The sequence below is a fragment of the Macrobrachium nipponense genome, chromosome 35 (genome assembly GCF_015104395.2).
Source record: "Macrobrachium nipponense isolate FS-2020 chromosome 35, ASM1510439v2, whole genome shotgun sequence".
Lineage (NCBI taxonomy): Eukaryota > Metazoa > Arthropoda > Malacostraca > Decapoda > Palaemonidae > Macrobrachium > Macrobrachium nipponense.
In genome coordinates, this window is record NC_061096.1 from 64,188,652 (window position 1) to 64,212,601 (window position 23,950).

The window sequence follows — 23,950 nt, forward strand, 5'->3', positions numbered from 1 at the left end:
TGCCTGTTTGCGGATTTTGTTTTTAATGCATGGGACTCTGCGCTTATCGGTCACATTAATCCCAAAATGAATTCACTAAGCAACAAACAGTTTTGTGGAAATGTGAAATGAATTTAAAGGTGAACGGAACCGTAGATAAGAACTATTCGTCTCTCGGACAATGTATAATTTTTTTTTTTTCATATTTACACAGTTATGCCGTAATGATTTTCATCATCAGAAATGAAAGGTTCATCCGCATCACAGTGCACCTCACGTGGTGCAGTGTAGGTATTACTAAAGGCTGTTTGCAAAGTACCTTTAGCGCTAAGCTACACCTACTTTGTAGCCCTTTACTGTAGTACTTCCATTCTGCTCCCATTCTTCAATTTTTCTGCCCAGCCACTCCAATCTCCTTTCCTTTTTACTGTATAAAGCACTGAATGATTGAAAGTGCCTAAGTCCTTGGTTTTATAAATCAACACAAATCATTCCGGATCATCCCAGATAATGCTAAAAGCTGATTACCAGACCGTTTACGAAGTATGTACAGAACTGAAGAAGTATTCTTCTTCTTCTCGCTTCTCCTTTGCGAAGGGGAGCTGTCCAGGTGCATTTTCTGCCGCGTAATCTTTCTCCTCAGGAGCCAACTGGCACCCCGCGAAATTAATTAAAGTCGCCCCTTGAAACGTAATGTGGTCAGCTCTGTCTCTGTGTCTCTCTCTGGCACTGAGCGCTGAATAAGGTGGTGATTGAATTACCCGTAAAAGATTCCGGGAAATGGAAGGTAATTGAATAAAGAGAAGAAGTGATTCTGGGAATCACCAGGATCCGTGAAGTCCCTCCCTTCAGCGGCGCCTTTCATGTTTCGCTTTATTCCGGCGTTTATCGCGGGGGTTGAATTCATAAAGTGTATTTTTAATTGGATTTCATGACTTTCAATAGACAATATCACAGGTATAATAACTGCAAGAGATTAATAAGTCTTGAAGTAATTCAAGGAATATATATTCAATTCATATCGAGGAAATTTCTCAAGAATGTGGAATAAACAACCTGTCCCAGTATTGATTGGAGTTATACCGCTGCACTCAATGTAGAATGTTGTTACTATGCTTATTTATCTTATTCTTTGGATTTTGTCCTTCGAAGATGCTTAATAAAACCACGACAGGAAACGGAAGTTCTAAGGATTCCTAGTTATCTCATTCCATAAATCAACTTCCTAGTTATCTCACTCCATAAATCAACGCTTTGAAGTATATGACAGACCTGGCTGTTGATCGTTTTACAATTTTTGACAATTAGATATAATTATTATACCAACAGAATGAGATAAATTCTACTCATTACAAGTTGCCGTTCTTTATCGAATAATCAAATAAATACCTTTAACGTGAAGCATTTCTATTTTAATCTTTGTTTTTCTGATATTTCATGTAGCCTTTTGTTTATGTTGCGAAATAGGTGAAGAGATGAAGTGGTATATCCATGGCGGGAAACGGAACCAAATTTAATACAGTGAAAGGTTTTCAGCTTATTGAATGATAAGTTTTTCATAATAATAATAATAATAATAATAATAATAATAATAATAATAATAATACACAAAGCACTACACCCAAGAGCAAATACGGACAGACTATACATAACCCGAAAGGAAGGAGGGAGAGGACTACTAAGTATAGAGGATTGCGTCAACATCGAGAACAGAGCACTGGGGCAATATCTGAAAACCAGTGAAGACGAGTGGCTAAAGAGTGCATGAGTGCATGGGAAGAAGGACTAATAAAAGTAGACGAAGACCCAGAAATATACAGACAGAGGAGAATGACAGACAGAACAGAGGACTGGCACAACAAGCCAATGCACGGACAATACATGAGACAGACTAAAGAACTAGCCAGCGATGACACATGGCAATGGCTATAGAGGGGAGAGCTAAAGAAGGAAACTGAAGGAATGATAACAGCGGCACAAGATCAGGCCCTAAGAACCAGATATGTTCAAAGAACGATAGACGGAAATAACATCTCTCCCATATGTAGGAAATGCAATACGAAAAATGAAACCATAAACCATATAGCAAGCGAATTCCCGGCACTTGCACAGAACCAGTACAAAAAGAGGCATGATTCAGTGGCAAAAGCCCTCCACTGGAGCCTGTGCAAGAAACATCAGCTACCTTGCAGTAATAAGTGGTACGAGCACCAACCTGAGGGAGTGATAGAAAACGATCAGGCAAAGATCCTCTGGGACTATGGTATCAGAACGGATAGGGTGATACGTGCAAATAGACTAGACGTGACGTTGATTGACAAAGTCAAGAAGAAAGTATCACTCATTGATGTCGCAATACCATGGGACACCAGAGTTGAAGAGAAAGAGAGGGAAAAAATGGATAAGTATCAAGATCTGAAAATAGAAATAAGAAGGATATGGGATATGCCAGTGGAAATCGTACCCATAATCATAGGAGCACTAGGCACGATCCCAAGATCCCTGAAAAAGAATCTAGAAAAACTAGACGCTGAAGTAGCTCCAGGACTCATGAAGAAGAGTGTGATCCTTGAAACGGCGCACATAGTAAGAAAAGTGATGGACTCCTAAGGAGGCAGGATGCAACCCGGAACCCCACACTATAAATACTACCCAGTCGAATTGGAGGACTGTGATGGAGCAAAAAAAAAAAAAAAATAAGTAAATAACTAAATAAATACTCAATAATAATAAGAATAATAATAATAATAATAATAATAATAATAATAATAATAATAATAATAATAATAATAATAAATGTCTTAAAGTTCATTAAGCGTCTCTCGACTTGTAAACTTGAATTTATTAAACAGCCGGACTCAATATTTCATAAAAATATGTTTGGAAGTCTTCGTCCTAAACCGACACTAATTAAGTAAGCAAATCACTTGAGATTCTGCACAACTTGCATATCGGAAAACGAGCAAAATAGTCTTCTAATGAGCTGCGTCTTTTTTTTTATTCAGTGGCCTGGAAAATGAAGAAATAAGTTCTTCAGTATTTGAGGATGTTTTTCTTGTGCTTGTTATCATATTTATAATTTGCTTGATGAATGTGTCGATACATTTGTTTTAAACTGTTATGTTACTGTTGACATTTTGTCTTCGAAATGCTCAGTGTTTTTTTGTTTTTGTTTTCCTTACACATTTATGTATATTATATATTTCTAACATTATATATTTCTAAGTCTGATATTTTTCTTGTGCTTGTTAACATAGTTGTACTTTTCTTGAGAAATGTGTAGATATATATTCTAAACAGCTGTGTCTCTCTACTAATCTATTTTCTTTCCATTGCCCATTATTCATCTCTATAAATATATTTATATAACATTACAAAATTATATATATCTATATATATATATATATATATATATATATATATATATATATATATATATATATATATATATATATATGCATGAATGTGTGTGAGTGTGTGTATGAAACTGTTTCTATAAAAGAGAGTTATTCGTTCATTTAAGGAAGACATTAATTTCCTTGGGTTCGTTGTTTGTTGGCCAAGGATTAATGAAATCCAGAAACAATCTGCCTTGCCTTTTCTGTGTCAAAAACGAACTGTAAATATATATTTCAATACCTCATAATTTTCATGTGTTGAAGATTAAAATCTCTTGTCATCAGATATTTTATATATAAAAATACTTGGCCATAATTATGTTACATTTATAGTAAATCGTTACTTGAATCGTATATAGCATATAAACTATATTGTTAAGTAATATAATGTAAATCAGAAAAATGGCAAGTTTTTACCAGGGATCATTTTATACACACACACACACACACGTATTTTCCCAGGTTTAATGAAAGTCACTTATAATCTGCAGTGCTTTGTATTTAAACAAGTAAACGCCTACATGTCCCACTTGTGTAATGTGCGTTAATAACAAATTAAAAGATACTTCAAGCCGTTAGAATTTCAATGCTTTACCACGAGTATCCTTTATCAGAGCTATTTACCAGGTAATAAAGGAATAATGAAATGTAAACATTATAACTTGACTTAAAAGGTTAGGTAATTCAATGGAGTGGAAACTAACACGAGAAATATATTAGGATTGTTGTTGCAATGGCTACTTTTACGAAACTCTGATGAAGGTTAGGTTATTATCACCTTATCAGCCTGCTGTCTTTTAGGTACCTCATTAGCATCAGAAACTTTGATGGGCATGAATTACATTTGTATTTTTTTTTATTTTTAAATTTTTTGTATTGTTTTTTATTTTTTTGCTGGCCACTTGGCAAAAAGTAGAAAGAATTACAAGAGCTGGGAGAGTCCTGAATTTCTAGTCGTCAACACCAGAGTCTGTCCTCCTGTAGAGATGAAAATGTTTTTGTTTTAAATTATAAAATAGAGAGATTAATATTAAAGGCGACTAACAAAAGAATATTACCAAATGTCATATTTTCAAAGGCAAAATCTGTGATAAATTATGCTGCAGTTATCATATTTGTAGTTGTGTGTGTGAGAGAGAGAGAGAGAGAGAGAGAGAGAGAGAGAGAGAGCTGAAGATGTAGACCGAACCAGAAATGCCTGAGGACAGAGTTTATGTAAATATAACAATGGCAGATTTTACTATATAAAAAAAAAAAACAGGAATTTTCACTCTAGTTTTACGCAATGACAATACTTTATATAAAAAAGTCATGGAACAAAAATTGAAAGTAGGAAGTTTTAATTTTTTTCAGCGATTTGATTATTATTTTCTGTCGTCTAGAAAAAAAACTGTCAATTCTTAGATGGTTCAGGCCTGAGAGGTAAGGAATTACTTTGAAATTAAAAAGTAGCAGAGGAGCAATTAGGTATTATGCCTAAGAAGGAAGAATGAAAATAGATGGGAAGAAGTAAATATAATGGAAAAGTAAAGGGCCATCTTTAACTGTATTTCATATGAAAGGTATTGTAAACACACACACACACACACACATATATATATATATATATATATATATATATATATATATATATATATATATATATATATATATATATATATTATATATATATATACTATATAATATATATATATATATATATATATATATATATATATATATATATATATATATATATATATATATAGAAGCCAGAAACCAAGCATGATTTTAGATTTTACGAATATTTATAGGAAACGGAGTTAGTTTATAAATGCCTCTTTTGTATTAGAAGGTATATATATATTATATATATATATATATATATATATATATATATATATACATATATATATATATATATATATATATATATATATATATATATATATATATATATATTTTACATGTATGTATATACGTATGTATGTATATAATGGTCACTTGCGTGCGTATGCTGTAGATGTATGCAGAAAACTTACTTTATCGTTATCCACTATATAAGATAAAAAAATAAAAAATACAGCTTAGGGGATTTTTTTCTTTTAATCTAGTTATTTGAGCAGAGAAAACGACACAAAGACGGATAGGAAAAAAGGGTGAAATTCAGGGTAACGGAAGGATTAGATCTGGAAGGTTGAAGGTTATAAAGAGAATCAAGATAAGAGTAACCCGGAACTCTTACCTTAGCAAAAGCAAGTGCATCATCGACTATCCCACGATTTGTGGTACACAGCATTCACACTCGCCGGGGCATCCTCCAGTATCAGTGATGAATCCGGCAGGGCATTTAAGTGAACAAAAACCGATCGCGGCAGTACACAATGGACTGGGCTGGCATTGAGCACAACACCGTATGCCAATCTCCGCGCACATAGAGCCAGGTTGGAAAATGATCTTGTGGCAACCAAATGACCAGAAGCATTTCTGGCATTTCTTTATAATGCAGCCTCTCTCTGTTAAGAGAAAACGGGTATTAAGTGATGTACTTTCCCTTCGTTTGGGAACTTTGTAAGAGACCAACGAATCACCGTTTAATATACGCCACTGGGGGAGCTTGTAGCTGGATCACTTAAGGTAGATTCTTGGGTGAGCCGTACGTCTACGAGACGTTTGTTTGGCGACCGCTGATTGGCTGGGAGCTGCCTACCTCCCGGTACCAGCCAATCAGCGGCCGCAAAACAAACGTCTCGTAAGCATAGGGCTCATCCAAGAATCTACCTTAAGTGATCAAGCTATAGAGTCGCAGAAGCTGTTGGCCTTTATAAAGCACAGCATTAAGGTCTCTGGTATTTACAATAATGCTACAGAAAGACGTTATTGCTTTTTTTACTCATTTAGTGAATTCAGGTGTAAATTCCGTGGAGCAAACCTAACGTGCGTTTTCTGATTGTTCCTTTTGTCTCTTTGTAACAAAGAGGTCAGTTTGATTACGAAAATATATCAATCAATATAAGCCAAGAACATATAGGTGGAAATGTAATGCAATAATCATTCAAGTCATTTTGTCGCCCCACAGGGGCTCTAGCATATCTCTAAGTACGCTGTGCTGCTCTCAAGCCAAACCATTTCTTACTAAATGAAATCAGCGAAAAAGGATGCCTTACTTCGCTTTTTATGTCTAACAAGGAACTCCTGCATCAGTGGGTGAAAGGGAAGGTTGGCTGACAGATCTTTGGCCTCCGGATCGTTTAGGTCCTCTTCTTCCTCTTCATCATTTTCTTCCTCTTCATCATTTTCTTCTTCTTCATCAATAAGATTATTCCTGGAATCTTTCAATTCACCTTCAGCCTTGTCTTTAGCTACTTCATTTTGATCTGTATCAGCAGCAACTGACAGGAACTGAAATCAAAATAACATGAGTTTATCACAAAGAAACTCGGTTTTCTTAAAATTCGTCTTTTAAACACTGACGATCGGATAAGAAGAGTGGCTCAGATAAGAGGTATGAATATTACTGGAGACCTCTTTTCAGAGTAGTGTAACTGAACGGTGTTGGCGAGACCAAAGTAACACACACACAACACACACACACCCACAACACACACACCACACACACACATATATATATATATATATATATATATATATATATATATATATATATATGTGTGTGTGTGTGTGTGTGTGTGTGTGTGTGTGTGTGTGTGTGTGTATGTGTGTGCGTGTAAAGTTTATTTTGAAAAAAAAATAATGTGCTATTGGAATATAATCAGTTCTCATGGCTCACCGCACATATGGCGACCAAGAAGAGAAGAAAGGGTCGGTTCATCTCGAGGCATTCAATCAATAACTGGAAAAAGTCAGTAAATATATTGTTAAAGCGTATAATATATAAACATATTCACATATTTTGCCAATATTCATGTATTAAAATGTTCTTCACTCAATCCCTCACTGAGCGTATGTAAACAAATTCTATTCTATATAAATTACATTTCACTCGCTTTCTGGAAAGAGTCGTGGAACTTTTACTCTTTGATGAATTGATTTGCTGATTTTTTCTTGTATCTAAATTGTAAAGTTATATTTGATTTTAATTGCTTTTTTCTCTCTTCCAGGACAGTTTGTTTGAGACAGTTATCTACTATAAAATCTATAGACAGGTATGTTGTTTTCTTAATTTTATCATTTTTTAGTTATAAATTTCTGTTAAATCTGAGGTCCTTATCTCCAATGTTCCTTATAACCTGCAAAAGATCTAGTTTCATATCTTCGAACAAATACAAAAAGATTTTCAGTGAGAGATAGATATATCTTCAAAGATCGAATCTATTTAATACTGTTCACTTTTGAGAGGAACATCTCTTGAGGTCTTGAAAGTAGACATTAATCAGTGGCGGTTTGGCGTAGGACCAACTCAGACGCATTTATGTTGAAACTGGTCCTAAATTTGGTAAAAGTCTGAGAATAACACAACTATATATTTCGAAATATTTCTTAAGTTCTAAGATGTTACTGGTTGCTCTTCAGCATAAACACACACACACACATTAAACGCATATCTGATTGGGTAAAAATATACATACACAAATATAGGTATATTAATCAGGATAACTTACTTGAACTTTCATGGAAAATATAGTGGTAAACGACAGGTATCACAAACCTATTCAAGAAGTAGACCTCTTTTCCAAGTGCCAATAAAATTTAGGCGGCTGTTAGCTTTTGCTGATGGTAAATCTTACTTTAAAACGTAGCTTATATATAAACTTATTTAAGGAGAAACATTTGGTCACACCGTGTGAAAAGGATATTTATCAAATTTTTTGGTTTGCTCTCTTGACTTATCTGTTGAGAAAAGGGGCTCTCGAGTGAGGAAGAATCCCACTGGAACCTTACCTGGCCAAAGGGAAACTGAGAACTAAGTGTGCTTTCAGAGCTGGTTTATATCTCATTAGTTACACGTAAGCAAATGCACAGCTCAAGACGGCCAGGCAATTAGCATTTCTGTACGCGTATAACGAGCGTCGGTTAGTGTTACTAAAAACTGATGATGCGTTGGCAGAGTGGAATTGGGAATAATTATATTTACTGGGAAGGTTAGAACAAATACACATTACGTATACATTACACACAACACACATACACACACACACACATCACACACACACACACACACACACATATGTATATATATATATATATATATATATATATATATAGATATATATATATATATATATCATATATATATAATATATATATATATATATATAGGTAGTATATATTATATATATATATATATAATATATATATATAAGATGAGGATTAATTGTTCAAGTGACATATGTTAATATCATAACTTTTGTTTTTTTACTATATTTTTTCTTTCATTTGATATAACAGTTGCTAGATAATTATTTCCTCATTTCTAAATGCAAATTGTAATCATGATAATTCATATACTTTTACATATTTCTTGAGGTGAAGTGACCTTAATTGATATCATATTCAAATAAACTGGGAGTTATTACTTCGCTGCTGGAACGTAACGGAGTGATATGTAATTTTGATTGCCGTTTTATGAAGTAACCGAGTAATTAATCTTCAAGGTGTTCTGTTATTACACGTGGAAAGCTAATTGGCAAAGAACACAGGTTCTATTGGTGTATTAGGTCCAATAATATTCATACATATATTAGGTTTGATTTCGTGTAAGAACTACGAATTAAGAAAATTTTAATTTCTTTTATGGCGTCAGTGAATCGGCTCTCTCTCTCTCCTCTCTCCTTCTCGTCTCTCTCTCTCTCTCTCTCTCTCTCTCTCTCTCTCTCTCTCTCTCTCTCTCTCTCTCTCTCTCTCTATCCGTTTCCTGCCTTGATAGCATTCCTGAAGGGTACTTCCACGCCAGGAACTGGATTGCGATGCAGTACAAAATTTTAAGATTTTACGAACCTGAAAAGTGAAACGGCATTAGAATAACAGCATCCCTTACAGGAAAATCATTGAATTTATTAGCTTCAGGTGTGTTTAAAGGGTAGATACTTTGTAGAGGCATACTAAGAAGGTTTCTTTGAGATCGAGCTTTTGTGCTGTGGTAAGGTGTTTTTTTTTTTTTTTTTTTTTTTTTTTTACTGAAGGGCCTGGGAAGTGTTTTGTGCCTTACAGGTTTATAAGGGGAGCATTTCCTTGACGCAAACCACTTTAGATGTAAATACATATTTTTTTTCTCCTTTGATGTTTAAGTAAGAGGGGGTTTTATAGGGTATTTCTTTCATGTTTTAGAAATCTACCAAGCTGATCCCTGTGGGTTCTTGTAAGTATTTATAGGTAATTGATCAAGCTTGCTTCAAGGAGGATTTAATTCTTCTTAAAGTACTCTGCTCTATTTTATTGCAACTTTTGTAGGTAAAATCGCTATTTGTTATCGTATGTCCATTTGCTTATAATTTTCCTTTTTGTTTAATTTTTTTAATCATTATTTTAAATACTGGGATTTTCTAATGTAAGCTAATGGATTTTAAGGCATCGAAGGCACATAGTATAATAATAATTACAATATTGATGATATATGTATGCAGAGTACACTTTCAAACAAGCGGCAGTGAATATTACTGTTGCATCAGCTGCGCTCGATTTCTTTCAACATTTTCTCTCTCTTATGATTGCTTCTTCTCTCATATTATATTGCGCCAGGAACTTTCCTGTGTTTTTCATCCTGTCTTCAATCGGCAAGTAAACATTCGTTGTTGGGAATTACTTCACTTAAAAGAATGTAATGGGTTGTCAAGTTATTCAAGAGGTAATGAAATGGGGTGTAGGTGGCCCGGAGGTTTATTTACTCTTTAGGTTGTTCCTCGGGTTTGGCGTTTCTTGTATTTCTTGGCCATGTACGGCTCAGCGCTACTGAGTTAGATCGGGACAGAAGACAAGCTTAGACTACTGATATATATATATATATATATATATATATATATATATATATATATATATATATATATATATATATATATATATATATATATATATATATATACAAGGGGCCATACAAATGTGAGGCAAGTGCAACATCCACATATAGTTCTATTGGTTTTGTCTGAACAGAAGCATCTTGGATGTCAAAAATTTAGCTTTTTAAGGCGCAATTTAATCACGCAGGGTCACTTTTGTTTTTTATGACAGTTCACTGAGCAGGAAACGCTTTGGAGATTAAACCTGGGTAGGAATCATTCGAGGTGATGAAGAAGAAGCAGAAGGGTTATGTGAGTGTCCAGTGTCCACTTTGGGGGAGGCATGGGTAGGGGAGTGCGAAGGATGGCAGGAGGGGGAAAGTATGGCAAGAGAAGGAGAGTGAAGATATAGGAAGAACAGTTGTAATGATTTCGTCCTCTCAATTAATTACTCCTGTGAGGAGTATTTGGACTTCCTCACTCTTCTATTCTCACCTCTCCTCCTTCCTGCACATCTCTCCTCCTTCCTGCAACCCCTCCCTAGACCCTGGTTAGTCCCTCCCAATAACCCCTCCGCACAACCCAACCACTCACAGCCGACGTTCCATGATTATCTCTGAGACTTTGTAATTAGTTTCTTTCTACGGTAATTTTCTTTGGTGCTGGGGAACTAATTGTTAGCTTCTCATTAGAGTAGTTTTGATATGCGTTATTTGGACGTTTCCCAGTTCTTCTTCGTCATATTTTTCAACTTGGAGAAATCCAAATTTTGCTGCCCCTAAGCAAGAATAAGTTTTAATTTTTTGTTACAGATTTAACTGAACCGTACGAAGATATTCTAGCATATAAGTTGCTTGCTTTATACACATTTTAGTATGTTTATGCTACTTAGCTGATTTGCGAATGAACTAAGGCAAGTGGCGTTAGAAATGGTCTTAAGAAACAAAAGGGAGACAGAGAGAGAGGGTATGAGTCAGCTGATTGCCGTGATTAAGAAAGTAGCCAATATTGTGGGAAAGGGTTAAAGAAAATCTGCTATAGTCAACGTCTTCTGATTAGGCTCAGCGGTAATGCTTTGTCGTTAAAAGAAACACATTTGCTTTTAATTGCATAACACAACCCCGCAGTTCAAACTCACTCAACATTAGGAAGAAACTCGAGTGTGAAGACTTTTAAATTAAAGCATGAACTTTCACAACAACATCAACAAATATTTATTAAACTTATAATCCTTGCTAACAATGATAATAATGGCTATAAAGGGGCACTATAAAGTTCTAGAAGTATTTTTCGGCTTTTCTACGTCGTTCATTAAGCACTCAAAGCTCATATTTAGGAGAGAGAGAAAATTTGCTCGTCTCGAAATCCACTTTCTCAACCAGCGCTCATTATGTAATTAATTTACTTGGAAATCTGCAGGAATTTTCATATTGGAAAATGAGTAAAATAGTCTTCTAATGAGTCAAGACTAATTTAATGGCCTGAAAAAACGCAAAAATTATTTATTCCGCTTTTTATGATGTTGTTCTTGTACTTGTTAACATAATTACATGGCCGTTTCGTTAGGAGGAGTGTGAATGTTGAACGTCTTTTCTTGCCAAAATCTTTTCCCCGTCAGACTTTAATACATTTTTGTTAAATTATATTTAACATTTTTCACTGAGTTTCCAGAGTTAATCGCATTTGTATCGCTAAGATTTGCTGCAGTTTTTAATACTAAATTCTTTCCCATGTGGCGATTTATAACTAATAACAGAGCCATAAATGATTCTTATTTAGGCAACAACCGCTTGAATTCTGATGCATTCAACTAAGGAGCCGAGTGTTTATTTACATGATGACAGAATGCGTACTTCCTGCTGTATCTTGATGCTTAGAAGGAGGGTATCTTCGGGTATACCACGTAGAGATTTGTCTAGTATTAAGAATGGTTCAGGAATATGTATACGAGAATATATATATATATATATATATATATATATATATATATATATATATATATATATATATAGATATATATATATATATATATATATATATATATATATATCATATATATATATATATATCATATATATATATATATATATATATATATATATATATATATATATATGATATATGTTGTAAGGCCTAGGGTTTTTTAATTAATAATATATTGTCCATGTGTTCCCTGTGACCTATGGAATGTGGAGAACAGTGCAGAGGTAACGACCTGAGAGTAGCTGATGAATGAGTTTCTAGGGGTGGCGTGAGATAAAAGTGCTTAGTTCGACAAGTCAATGCACGACAGTTTATGAACTCTTCTCAAAGTGCCTTTGTGAAACTGGATGCAGCTAGAACCGCGAGGCGCTATCGAACTGTGTGTTCGTATGTGCGTGTGTGCCTCTTTCTGTTAAAAGTGTCATACCCAAGCCTATGGGGGATTTTGAGAGGGCTTCAAGTCACAGGCAAGGTGCCGTGGATTCGCCGGGAGTTTTTTTGTTAACAGTGTTTAAGTGTCCGGTTGTTTGGGTAAGTGTTGAAGTGCTTGTTTGATATCTTGTAAGATGTTCCATTTTATTAACTTTGTCTTTAAACTTGTGTGTGTACTTACCGGGATGTGTTCTGTATCTTTGAAACAGACGGATCTGGAATGCCGGGGGGACAAAGAATTCCCAGAGGGGTGTAGACTTTTTTTGGTGACTAGACATTGTACTGTTTTTGAGTTAGTCTGTAAGACTGGATTGCTTGATTGATTGATTTATTTATTCTTGTTAATAAACGTTAATGTTATGACGCAACTCTCTCATTTTCATTACCTGTTAAATGGAGAGAAAGAGGTGGAGAGAGAGAGAGAGAGAGGGATTGCCGAGAGAGAGAGAGAGAGAAGGTTATGAGTAATGGGGTGTGTGGGTCTGCCTTCCGTTTCGTGTCCACGCTTACCTTATGAATAATGGGGGGAGAATCCCCCCAGTTACAGTGGTGGCAAGCGGTTAAGAGGGGGTATAAAAGTTTTCTTTCTTTTCTATGCCTAGGAACGCCAATGTAGAGATGGGTGGCCAGTTAGAAAATAAAAGGGGTTATGGCTTAGCGATAGTTTTCGAACAACAAAGCCTTGGTGGGATTGTGGAAAATCGTTAAACTGTTAGTTTTCAGTTACTTAGTGAGAAAAAATGAGAAAATATCTGTCTGTTAACTGTGCTAAAGGGAGGGAAGGATTTTATTGGACTCAGCATTTTTCCCAGGGAGTCAGCCTAGAAGCAGTGAGCGCACCCAGTATGACTTTTGCTTGTGCAATGACGAGTGTGTTCCGAGATACCCGTGCGGCGGTTGTTGTTAGTATCACTGCCGCGTTTTACGAGAATTTCGAGTTCTTTTTGTTCCCGTTATGGAGTGGTGAGTGTTAAACTATTGTTTTGAAGGGGTGGGTTTTGTTTAAATATTTCAGGGTTATGGGATTGGTTCAAGAGGTCAACAATTTTTCTTGTCTTTGCCCCATGGTGACGTATTTTCTTTATTTGCACGTGTTTATAATAGACGTATGCATTCGTCTTTGTTTAAAACATAGGGGTGTATTTTTCTATGCATGTGAACTGTGCTTAGATAAGCGGCCACAATTTTACGGGCTCAGCACATTTCTGCAGAGAGGCGCGTTGCATTGCGAGGGTACTGGCATCCCTTGGGGGATTGTTGCATGGAGGGTACTACTGGCCTCCCTCGAGAGATAGTGCAGGGGAGGGCACTAGTGTATACCTTGGGAGGGGGTCCTAAGACACTGTTCAAGGGGAGATGGGGATACTACTGGTATGCCTCGGGCTGTTCTGCCGCTTGACTGAGGGGTTGTTCTCAGGGGGGGAGAAATTTTTTTTTTCTCAGTGTGGGTGAACTCCCCCTTTTTTTTTTTTTTTTTTTTTGTGTTGGGGTATGGATTTGGCCTTGACATTGGATGCTAAGATATCAGCTGATTGATTAGTTGATGAAGTGAAATGCCCGTAGAGTCTTTTTTTTAGAAAAGAGATTTTTTTTTCTCTCTCTTGGACGAAGAGAAAAGGAAATAAAAAGAGATTTTTCTTTTCCGTGAATGAGGGGAAAAGTAGTTAACATGCACGGGATGTGTTATATGTTTCTTTGTGCCTTGAAAGACACAAATATAAGGGGGATACACAGATTATTTTTTATTGTGTTGGAGAAATTACTTTGAAATGCCGATGATTGGTGTTGTATCTGTGTTGTGTGGCAATGGTGTTATGTCATGGTGTATGCTGGAGAAATTGTATGTCATAGGATTCAGCAATACTGTGTATGCTATTTGAATTTCACCCTTACTTGAGATTTTTGCAAGAGAATTATTGCTGTGGAGAGTTATTGTTATTATTAATAATTATTATACTTGAGATGTGTCACGGGAGGGTTTGCTTAAGTAATAATTATCATTACGGGAGACTTGCTTTTGCGAGAGAGTTTTGAGATATTTCATGGGAGATTATTCAATAATTATTACAGATAATTATTCAAGGATAATTATACAATGAATTAATGGGAGAAGTCTTGTCTTAATTATTTGTTGAGTTTTTGTAACTTTGGAGAATATTTCAGTGATTCACGGGGATGAGTTTTGCTGAATCTTGATGAATCTGGTTGAATCTTGGTGAATTGTGTGGGATTTTGCTGAATTTTGTGCTGAATTTTTGGAGAATGGACAAGCATTAACATTGGTGATATTTTTTGTACTGATACTGATGATTTTGATGATAGCAATTTTTTTGGTGATTTTGTGATAATGATATTTCTGATACTGATTTTTTTTATACTAATACGTGGGTGTTTTAATGCTGTCAAGGGAGGTGAAATCTTTTTTGAATTTGGGAGGAACTAACAACACATTATTTTTAGTTTTTTTTCCTTTTTTTTATGAGTTCAGCAGATAATTGCTTGACATCTAGTGAGTTACGGGAGAGAGTTAACAGTGCCGTTGATTTTTCTTTTCTCCTTTTTTGGATGTTAGCCATAGCTGACACAAGTTTTTTTTTTACCATGGGTGAATTTGAATTGTTTTTTCTCTCCAGTTAGTGTGAAATAATTATCTCAGTTCGTGACTTAGAGTCATTGTTCGGGATGTGTTTGTGTTTTAGCTATTTGATGCTATAGAGAAATATATGGGAGAATTCTTGCATAGTTGGAATGCATACGTAATGGCACTACATTTTTTCTCTGGATATTTGTGTTCCAGAAATTGTGAGTTTTCTTGCACAATACCCTTGTTGTATTTGTGACAACTTTGTGAGAGATAGGAAACTTGGTTAAGTTTTCTAGTGGCCTATGTCGTAGTGCATATGGAGAAGTCTTTGCTTAGACACTGTGAGTTGGAGTTCTGTTATATGAGTTGTGGCACATTGGTGATTTTTTCTAGAATTTTCTAGACAGTTTTATTTGCCGAGTTTTTGCCCTTTTTTTTAGCAATTATGCTAAATGGAGAGAGTTTTTATAGTTTTGACTATAACATTGAGTTATTCTTTGGAGAATTGGAGTTATAATTGAGATATATTTGGAGTTATAATTGGAGGTATATATTATTTTGGAGTTATATTTTGAGATATAATATATGGGAGATATATTTTTTTGGCCATTTTTGATATTTGCCAATGTGATATGAGCTATGTTTAGTTCAATTATTTTGCAGCCATCTTTGTTGCAAATGGAGACACATATTGGAGATTATGGGGCAATATTTGTGAGTGAGTGAGTTAGATGCCTAGAGCACATTTTTTGGAGATATATTTTTGGAGCCTTGTTTTGTTCCACATGGAGTATTGGGGAAATAGAGGTAAATATTTTGTATTTGCCGAAATAGAGGTGATTATTCTCTATTCTTGGAGTGGTGTCTTTTTTTTTATTGACATGTGGCTATTGGAGAAATAAGAGAGAATAATATAAGGGGGTTGGTTATTAACCAAATGGAGGAAATATTTTTATAACCGGAGTGGTGTTATTATTAATATGGTGTCTCATAATGGAGTTGGAATTAATCTTTGGCGGGTGACCTTTTTTTTGTGGTTATGGGAGTTTTTTTCGAGACAAGAGAAGATTTCTGTGGTTCTCTTTTTTGGTTTCGTGACTATTTAGAGGCGAATGGCATTACTGCAATACGAGTCCTATGGAGATGTGTGCATTTGTTATGTTGACAAGTGTGTTATTTTGGAGGCATATAATTTGAGGCATATAATGTTGAGAGAATGAGTCTTTGAGACAGTCTTTGAACACATTAGTCATATCCTGGAGTTAATTCTGTGAAATGTGTCTGTTAGACGTTTTTTTTGAGAATCATGAGTTTCCAAACTTATGTGTCTGACTAGACAATTCTTATGCTGATGTTAGAGCATGCGTCCGCAGGCGATTTTTCTGCTGACAAGCGATGTGATGAGCCGTGTGCTGACTTTTTTCCTCTGATGGTGATAGATCAGAATTTTTTGCAATATCTGGAAATGTTGACAATAGCATTTCACGAAAGCGCATGTGTGAGAGTTTGCTTTCTGGCAAATTCCATAACTTTACATGGAGCATTTCTTGGGAAAAACGCGGGAGTTATGCATATTATACATGTATTATGTATTTTGTGATTGGGGAAATCTACTTGTGATTATCTTTTTTTTTTATTTTCTTCCTTTTCCTGTGAGAGATGTAATTTGGGGATTGAGCTTAAGTAACATTTCTTTTTGGACGGGAGATTTGATTTTACCGGGAGATGTAATTTTTTGGGGGTTGCTATTTACGTAAAAGGGAGTTTGACATTAAGTCTCATTGTAATTAATTATTGAGCAGTAAAAGGGGGTTTTGCTGTTAAAAGTTGGAGATTTTTACTGATTTTGTGGGTTGTTCAAATATCAGAGTTTGAGAGAACATTTTTGGGTCTGGGTGTGTTACGTGATTCTTTTTTTTTTTTTCCTTGAGTTCGTTACGAATTTTTCCTTTTTTTTTCTTGTGAGCACATTCGAGTTTGAAATGTGAGTGCAGAATTCCGTGGAGTTGCTGTGATTTCTGAGTTGTGTGTGTGCTGATGTGTGAGTTTGGAGAATTGAGTTGGAGAACTTGATGTTTTTTTTTTTCTTTGAGAGTTGTGATGATGACCTATGATTTAGTAATCTATTAGAGGGAGTTAATTGGGAGACGTTCAGTTAGTATTTCTGACCTTTTGAGATTATTGTTTGATAGAAGTAGTATGTCTGGGTTAGTTTTCTTGGATTGACCAAAGATCGACTGACATACTAACACACACCCAAAAAGGAAAAGTCGTTTCCCGACGCCAGCAAGACGTCCACCAGCCGTGAGGATGCTGCTGTGTTGCCCAGGGTGATTACAAGTATTACCATGATGGTGATCAAGAGAATTCTACAGCGTGTTTTTTGGGGATCTGCAGAAGCCGTGAGAAGTCTTCTACAATGAGGGAGGCATTCCGTCTTCCTACAGCTGCTACAGTCTGCTACAGGTGCAGCTACTTGCAGACAAGCGAAGAGGGATATTCAAGAAATGCAGAAAATATGAGAGAAAATGCGTCTTGTGTTATTGGGAGATAAAGCGTGATAAGACTTTATTTTATAATGCCAGAGACGTGCAGTTTTACTTATATTTTGTTTTAAGCCGGCCAGTGTTTTGTGTTATAAGCAATTTTGCTAGGCGGGGGCTAGCATATAAGGTGGCCGAGCTATCTGTAAGGCCTAGGGTTTTGATTAATAATATATTATCCATGTGTTCCCTGTGACCTATGGAATGTGGAGAACAGTGCAGAGGTAACGACCTGAGAGTAGCTGATGAATGAGTTTCTAGGGGTGGCGTGAGATAAAAGTGCTTAGTTCGACAAGTCAATGCACGACAGTTTATGAACTCTTCTCAAAGTGCCTTTGTGAAACTGGATGCAGCTAGAACCGTGAGGCGCTATCGAACTGTGTGTTCGTATGTGCGTGTGCGCCTCTTTCTGTTAAAAGTGTCATACCCAAGCCTATGGGGGGATTTTGAGAGGGCTTCAAGTCACAGGCAAGATGCCGTGGCATTCGCCGGGGGGAGTTTTTTGTTAACAGTGTTTAAGTGTCCGGTTGTTTGGGTAAATGTTGAAGTGCTTTAGCCAAAGGGGGAAAGGGTGGCTTGTTTGATATCTTGTAAGATGTTCCATTTTATTAACTTTGTCTTTAAACTTGTGTGTGTACTTACCGGGATGTGTTCTGTATCTTTAAAACAGACGGATCTGGAATGCCGGGGGGACAAAGAATTCCCAGAGGGGTGTAGACTTTTTTTGGTGACTAGACATTGTACTGTTTTTTGAGTTAGTCTGTAAGACTGGATTGCTTGATTGATTGATCTATTTATTCTTGTTAATAAACGTTAATGTTATAACGCAACTCTCTCATTTTCATTACCTGTTAAATGGAGAGAAAGAGTTGGAGAGAGAGAGAGAGAGGGATTGCCGAGAGAGAGAGAGAGAGAGAAAGGTTATGAGTAATGGGGTGTGTGGGTCTGCCTTCCGTTTCGTGTCCACGCTTACCTTATGAATAATGGGGGGAGAATCCCCCCAGTTACATATATATATATATATATATATATTATATATATATATATATATATATATATATATATATATATATATATATATATATATATATATATATATATATATATATATATATATATATATATATATATATATATATATATATATATATATATATATATATATATATATATATTATATATATATATATATAATATAATATATATATATATATATATATATATATATATATATATATATATATGCAATATAAAAACACTGTATCGTGCTTCTAAGAAATCAATAGAGGGATCCACAGTAATATCCTTGTTTATCTAGATATAATATATTTATACAAAGCTTAAAGCTTTCGTCCATCCTCCTGTGGACTTGATCACTAAGCAAATGAGACATGGTATTGGTGAAGAATTCCAAATAAACAAACAGACAAAGAACATTAACAAGGTTAAAAAATTCGAACAAGTCATTGGGTCGTTTGCCTTTTCATAATTCGCTGTGATCTACGGGGCGGGACAAAGCGCCGGTCTTCTTCCTGAATGACATCTTGACGGTCGTTAACCAAAAAGGTAGTTTGTAGATTAGGCTCTGGAACGGGCGAAGGATGGTTATTTACATTATCAGATTGAAGGAGGCTGTACACACTTCTGAAGTTCTTTATTCTGGCCCTTTTGCAAATTTCTTCACTCAAAAGTAAATTGTTCTGTATTCCAGTATTCCCCTCAAAGGTGTCATTCAAAGTGATGAGAGCTCCTTCCACAATTCTCCTAGTGGTCCTATCCGCACTCTTATAAATAACTTTTCCTCCCTTGAAGTCGATGGCATGATCGGAATCCCAAGTATGCTTGGCAATGGCGCTGTAAACGTTGCCCAAATGGCAAGGTGCAACATGTTCACGTTTCATCTGGTCCAGGGAACGACCGCTTTCACCAATATAGCATTTGTCACAATTTTTACATCCTATAGCATAGACTCCAACATCGGTGTCTGGTTTTCTGCAACTGTTTTTGATAATTTTCTTTTTAAGAGTATTAGGGTATTGGAAAACTACGCTATATATATATTCATGTCTTTCTTTTCTAAGATTATTGGAAACTTTTTTCAGGTCATGATTATAAGGAAGGGGAAGGCATTTAAAATTAGCAGTCGAACAGCGTTCCCTTGGATTATAAAACATACTTCTGGCTCTAGAAAGACATCTGTCGATAAAAAAACTTGGGGTAACATAACTTATTGAAACTCGTAGTCAAGAATTGAATTTCCTGGTCAATGAAACTAGGGTCACAAACTCGAAAAGCGCTAAAAAATAAATTCGTCAGAACGTTGCGTTTGATTTTCTCGTCATGATATGAATAAAAATGTATGTACGTATTTGTGTGAGTACTTTTCCTGAAAACAGAGAATTTAAAAGACTTATTTACATCATCCCTGTGAACAACCAAGTCTAAAAATGGCAGACGCTTGTCGACTTCCCTTTCCACTGTAAACGTGATGGATGGAAGAAAACTATTCAGTTGTAAAAGAAGCTGATCAAAACTTTCGGCATCGTCCTTAAAAACAATAAAGATATCGTCAACATATCTTACCCATATAAAAGGTTTCAAATCATCTGGAAGTTTGTCCACAAAAAGTATTTCAAAAATTCCATACAAAGATTAGCTAAAACAGGCGACAACGAGGATCCCATAGCAACCCCTGCTTTTTGTTGATAGAAATCTCCTTCAAACTCAAATATGGTGGATTCTACACACGTCTTTATAAGCTCACAAAACATATTAATATGAATAGGTGGCGTGGATTTTCCTTCTTCGGCAATTTTGACCAAATTAGTTAGAACAAAATCAAGAGGCACATTAGTGAATAAGGAGACGATGTCCAGACACTACTACATTATTATGTTTTAAGATTATGTTTAAGATGGGAGCTAGATATATTACCCACTAAGTCACCCAAAACCTCTGCCAACCAAGAGGTCAAATCAGCCTGAGGAGTATTGCAGTTTGGCTACAATGGGTCCCTCAAATGGGATGCCCTCCTTGTGGATTTTTGGAAGACCATAGAAATAACTAAACGAGGGTAGTTTTCTTGTCAATTTACTGAGAATAACCTCTTTCATTTCTCTGGTAATGTTACCTTTTATAATGTCCTTAATTTTCTTGTTAAACGTGGCCTGAATGTCAGAAATGGACGGAGCTACAGAAATCTTGTTGTAAGTATTAGCGTCGCTGAGCAATCTAACTGCCTTAATAAGGTAATCTGTCCTACTCATAACCACCACACATCCCCCCTTGTCGGCCTTAGATATTTTAATGTCAGATTTGTTTTTTAGTCTGTGAAGAGCTTCTAAAAGACGTTTAGGAAGATGTACTGTTTTTTCCTCAAACGAACTGAATAAAATCCCTTTGACGAAATCCATGTTAAAGTCTGAATTTTTAAAATTGAACAAATTGATATTTCCAATTCCTTTTATAAAATCCATATCTTCCATCCCCAAAGAAAAATTAAGACCCAGGCTCAAAAGAATTTTGCAGTCCTCATCTAGGTTAACTTCAGTTAAAACTTTTATATTGTCTGAGTTATAACATTTATTCCAAGGTGACATTTTACATAAGTTCAGTAATTTCCCATTAAGTGATCTTTGGTGTTGCATAGATTTGCGAAAAGCTACTTCACCTGCGCAAGTAAGGATCCAGTTGAAATCGATATTGGGGTTAATATCCAAAAACGTATCACGCAGTAAATTCCTCTGGTGACGGAGCTCCAAGAATAATTCTTCTTTTCTAAAAACAGCAAGTCGAATCTGGTCTTCAAGAAAAAGTATTTTGTACTTGGGAAATGGCTCTCCTGAAAAAGATTCTCTGTGCATCCAACCAAACATCTTAGGCATGACTTGTTCCGTTACACAATCCCGAAGAAACTTTATCTGATTCTTAATCCTTTGTACGGAAATGCATCTTCTTTCGTAGAGGCGATAGTCCAAAAGTAATTCTTCACCAAGTATCTGTCGAATGTAGTTTCCAACGAAATTGGTCATATTGGTGTGGTGGATGTTGAACGTGGATGTAACAATGCAATATAAAAACACTGTATCGTGCTTCTAAGAAATCAATAGAGGGATCCACAGTAATATCCTTGTTTATCTAGATATAATATATTTATACAAAGCTTAGGAGAATTGTGGAAGGAGCTCTCATCACTTTGAATGACACCTTTGAGGGGAATACTGGAATACAGAACAATTTACTTTTGAGTGAAGAAATTTGCAAAAGGGCCAGAATAAAGAACTTCAGAAATGTGTACAGCCTCCTTCAATCTGATAATGTAAATAACCATCCTTCGCCCGTTCCTGAGCCTAATCTACAAACTACCTTTTTGGTTAACGACCGTCAAGATGTCATTCAGGAAGAAGACCGGCGCTTTGTCCCGCCCCGTAGATCACAGCGAATTATGAAAAGGCAAACGACCCAATGACTTGTTCGAATTTTTTAACCTTGTTAATGTTCTTTGTCTGTTTGTTTATTTGGAATTCTTCACCAATACCATGTCTCATTTGCTTAGTGATCAAGTCCACAGGAGGATGGACGAAAGCTTTAAGCTTTGTATAAAATATATTATATCTAACAAACAAGGATATTACTGTGGATCCCTCTATTGATATAAATATATATATATATTATATAATAGTATATATATATATATATATATATATATATATATATATATATAAACCCGATGCTTAACTATAATTCATTGTAAAATGACATTATTTTCGAAGGTTTAATGAGTCACTTATAATCTGTAGTGCTTTTTATTTGAACAAGTATACGCCTATATGTCTCACTTGTGTAAAGTGTGTTAATAACAAATTAAAATATGCTTCGAGCCATCAGAATTTCATTGCTTTAACACGAGTAAGTCTTTATCAGAGATGTTTACCAAGTAACAAAGGCATAATGAAATGTAAAAATTATATCTTAAAAAAAAAAAGTTAGGTAATCAGTGCAGTGGAAACTAACACGAGAAATATATTTGAGATTGTTGTTGCATTGGCTACTTTTACGAAACTCTGATCAAGGTTAGGTTATTATCACTTTACCAACCTGTTATCTTATAGGTCTCATTAGCATCAGAAACTTTAATTACTTGTTTTCTTTTTTTTCTTTTTTTTGCTGGACACTTGGCAAAATGTAGAAATAATTAAAAAAAGCTGGGAGAGTCCAGGATTTCTAGGGTCGTCAACGCCATGATACTGTCCTCCTGTAAAGATAAAAGTTTCTGTATAATAGTTGGAATAGATAGATTAATACAAACATCGATTGAAAAGCCAATACTACCTGTGATAAATTATGCTGCAGTTGTATGTAGTTATGTGTGTGTGTGAGAGAGAGAGAGAGAGAGAGAGAGAGAGAGAGAGATCTAACGATGTGACCGGTCCAGAAATACCTGCTGACACAGTCCATGAAAAAAATAACAATGACATAGTAAAAGAAAAAAGAAAGGGAATTACGATGGACTTCAGGTTTAACCTACGACAAAACGATCATTTAAAAATTAAAGTGAATCATTGAGCAATAAATGAAAGCGGGAAATTTCACATTTCTTGTTTTGAATGGCTTGATCAACTGTCAGTTTCTGTGTTTTAGATTAGAAAGTGATAAATCTTAGTTGGTTCAATTCTTAGGGGTAGGAATTACATTAAACTTGAAACTGAAGAGGAGCAATGAGGTTGTGTTGTACCTAAAAAAAAAAAGAATGAAAATAAATATTCAGGAAGTAATTCCGATGGAAAAATAAAGGCCCATCTTGGAATGCATTTCATAATACAATCTATGTAAGCCTATATGTAGCAGCCGGAAAACAGGCATAATTTTAGATGCTAAGAAAATCTTAAGGAAACGGAGTAAGTGGATAATCGTGATAAGTGTAACCAGGAATTCTACCTTAGGAAAAGCCAGTTCATCCTCAACTATCCATCAAAGAGCCTCAAGTCACAATCTATGACCAGGGTACACAGCACTTCCATTTGCCGAAGCATCCACTTTTAAAACTGTCATGGTCGGCAGGGCAATTAATTGAACAAAAGCCGCCCTTGTCAGTACACC

The 23,950-nt window shown here is 35.4% G+C and overlaps 1 protein-coding gene and 1 long non-coding RNA gene across 3 annotated transcripts in view; one reads left to right on the top strand and one right to left on the bottom strand.

Moving 5' to 3' along the window:
* The window catches only part of LOC135208870 (uncharacterized), a 231,619-nt gene that overhangs the window by 194,444 nt on the left and 13,225 nt on the right, over positions 1-23,950 (top strand). The window contains exon 5 of one of the 2 annotated variants that reach the window (XR_010313233.1): positions 7,478-7,523. The exons of the other annotated variant lie outside the window; for it this stretch is intronic. This is a non-coding gene — a long non-coding RNA (uncharacterized LOC135208870). Of the gene's footprint in view, positions 1-7,477; positions 7,524-23,950 lie in introns of those variants that run through there. 2 annotated transcript variants of the gene reach the window in all.
* LOC135208868 (uncharacterized) overlaps positions 3,867-23,950 on the bottom strand; it is a 35,900-nt gene continuing 15,816 nt past the window's right edge. Inside the window, exons 2-5 of the mRNA XM_064241455.1 lie at positions 7,147-7,209; positions 6,524-6,758; positions 5,602-5,872; positions 3,867-4,355 (exon numbers count right to left, since the gene is read on the bottom strand). Of these exons, the coding sequence (XP_064097525.1) occupies positions 5,628-5,872; positions 6,524-6,758; positions 7,147-7,188 (522 nt within the window). The 5' untranslated portion in view covers positions 7,189-7,209 and the 3' untranslated portion in view covers positions 3,867-4,355; positions 5,602-5,627. The remainder of the gene's footprint in view (positions 4,356-5,601; positions 5,873-6,523; positions 6,759-7,146; positions 7,210-23,950) is intronic.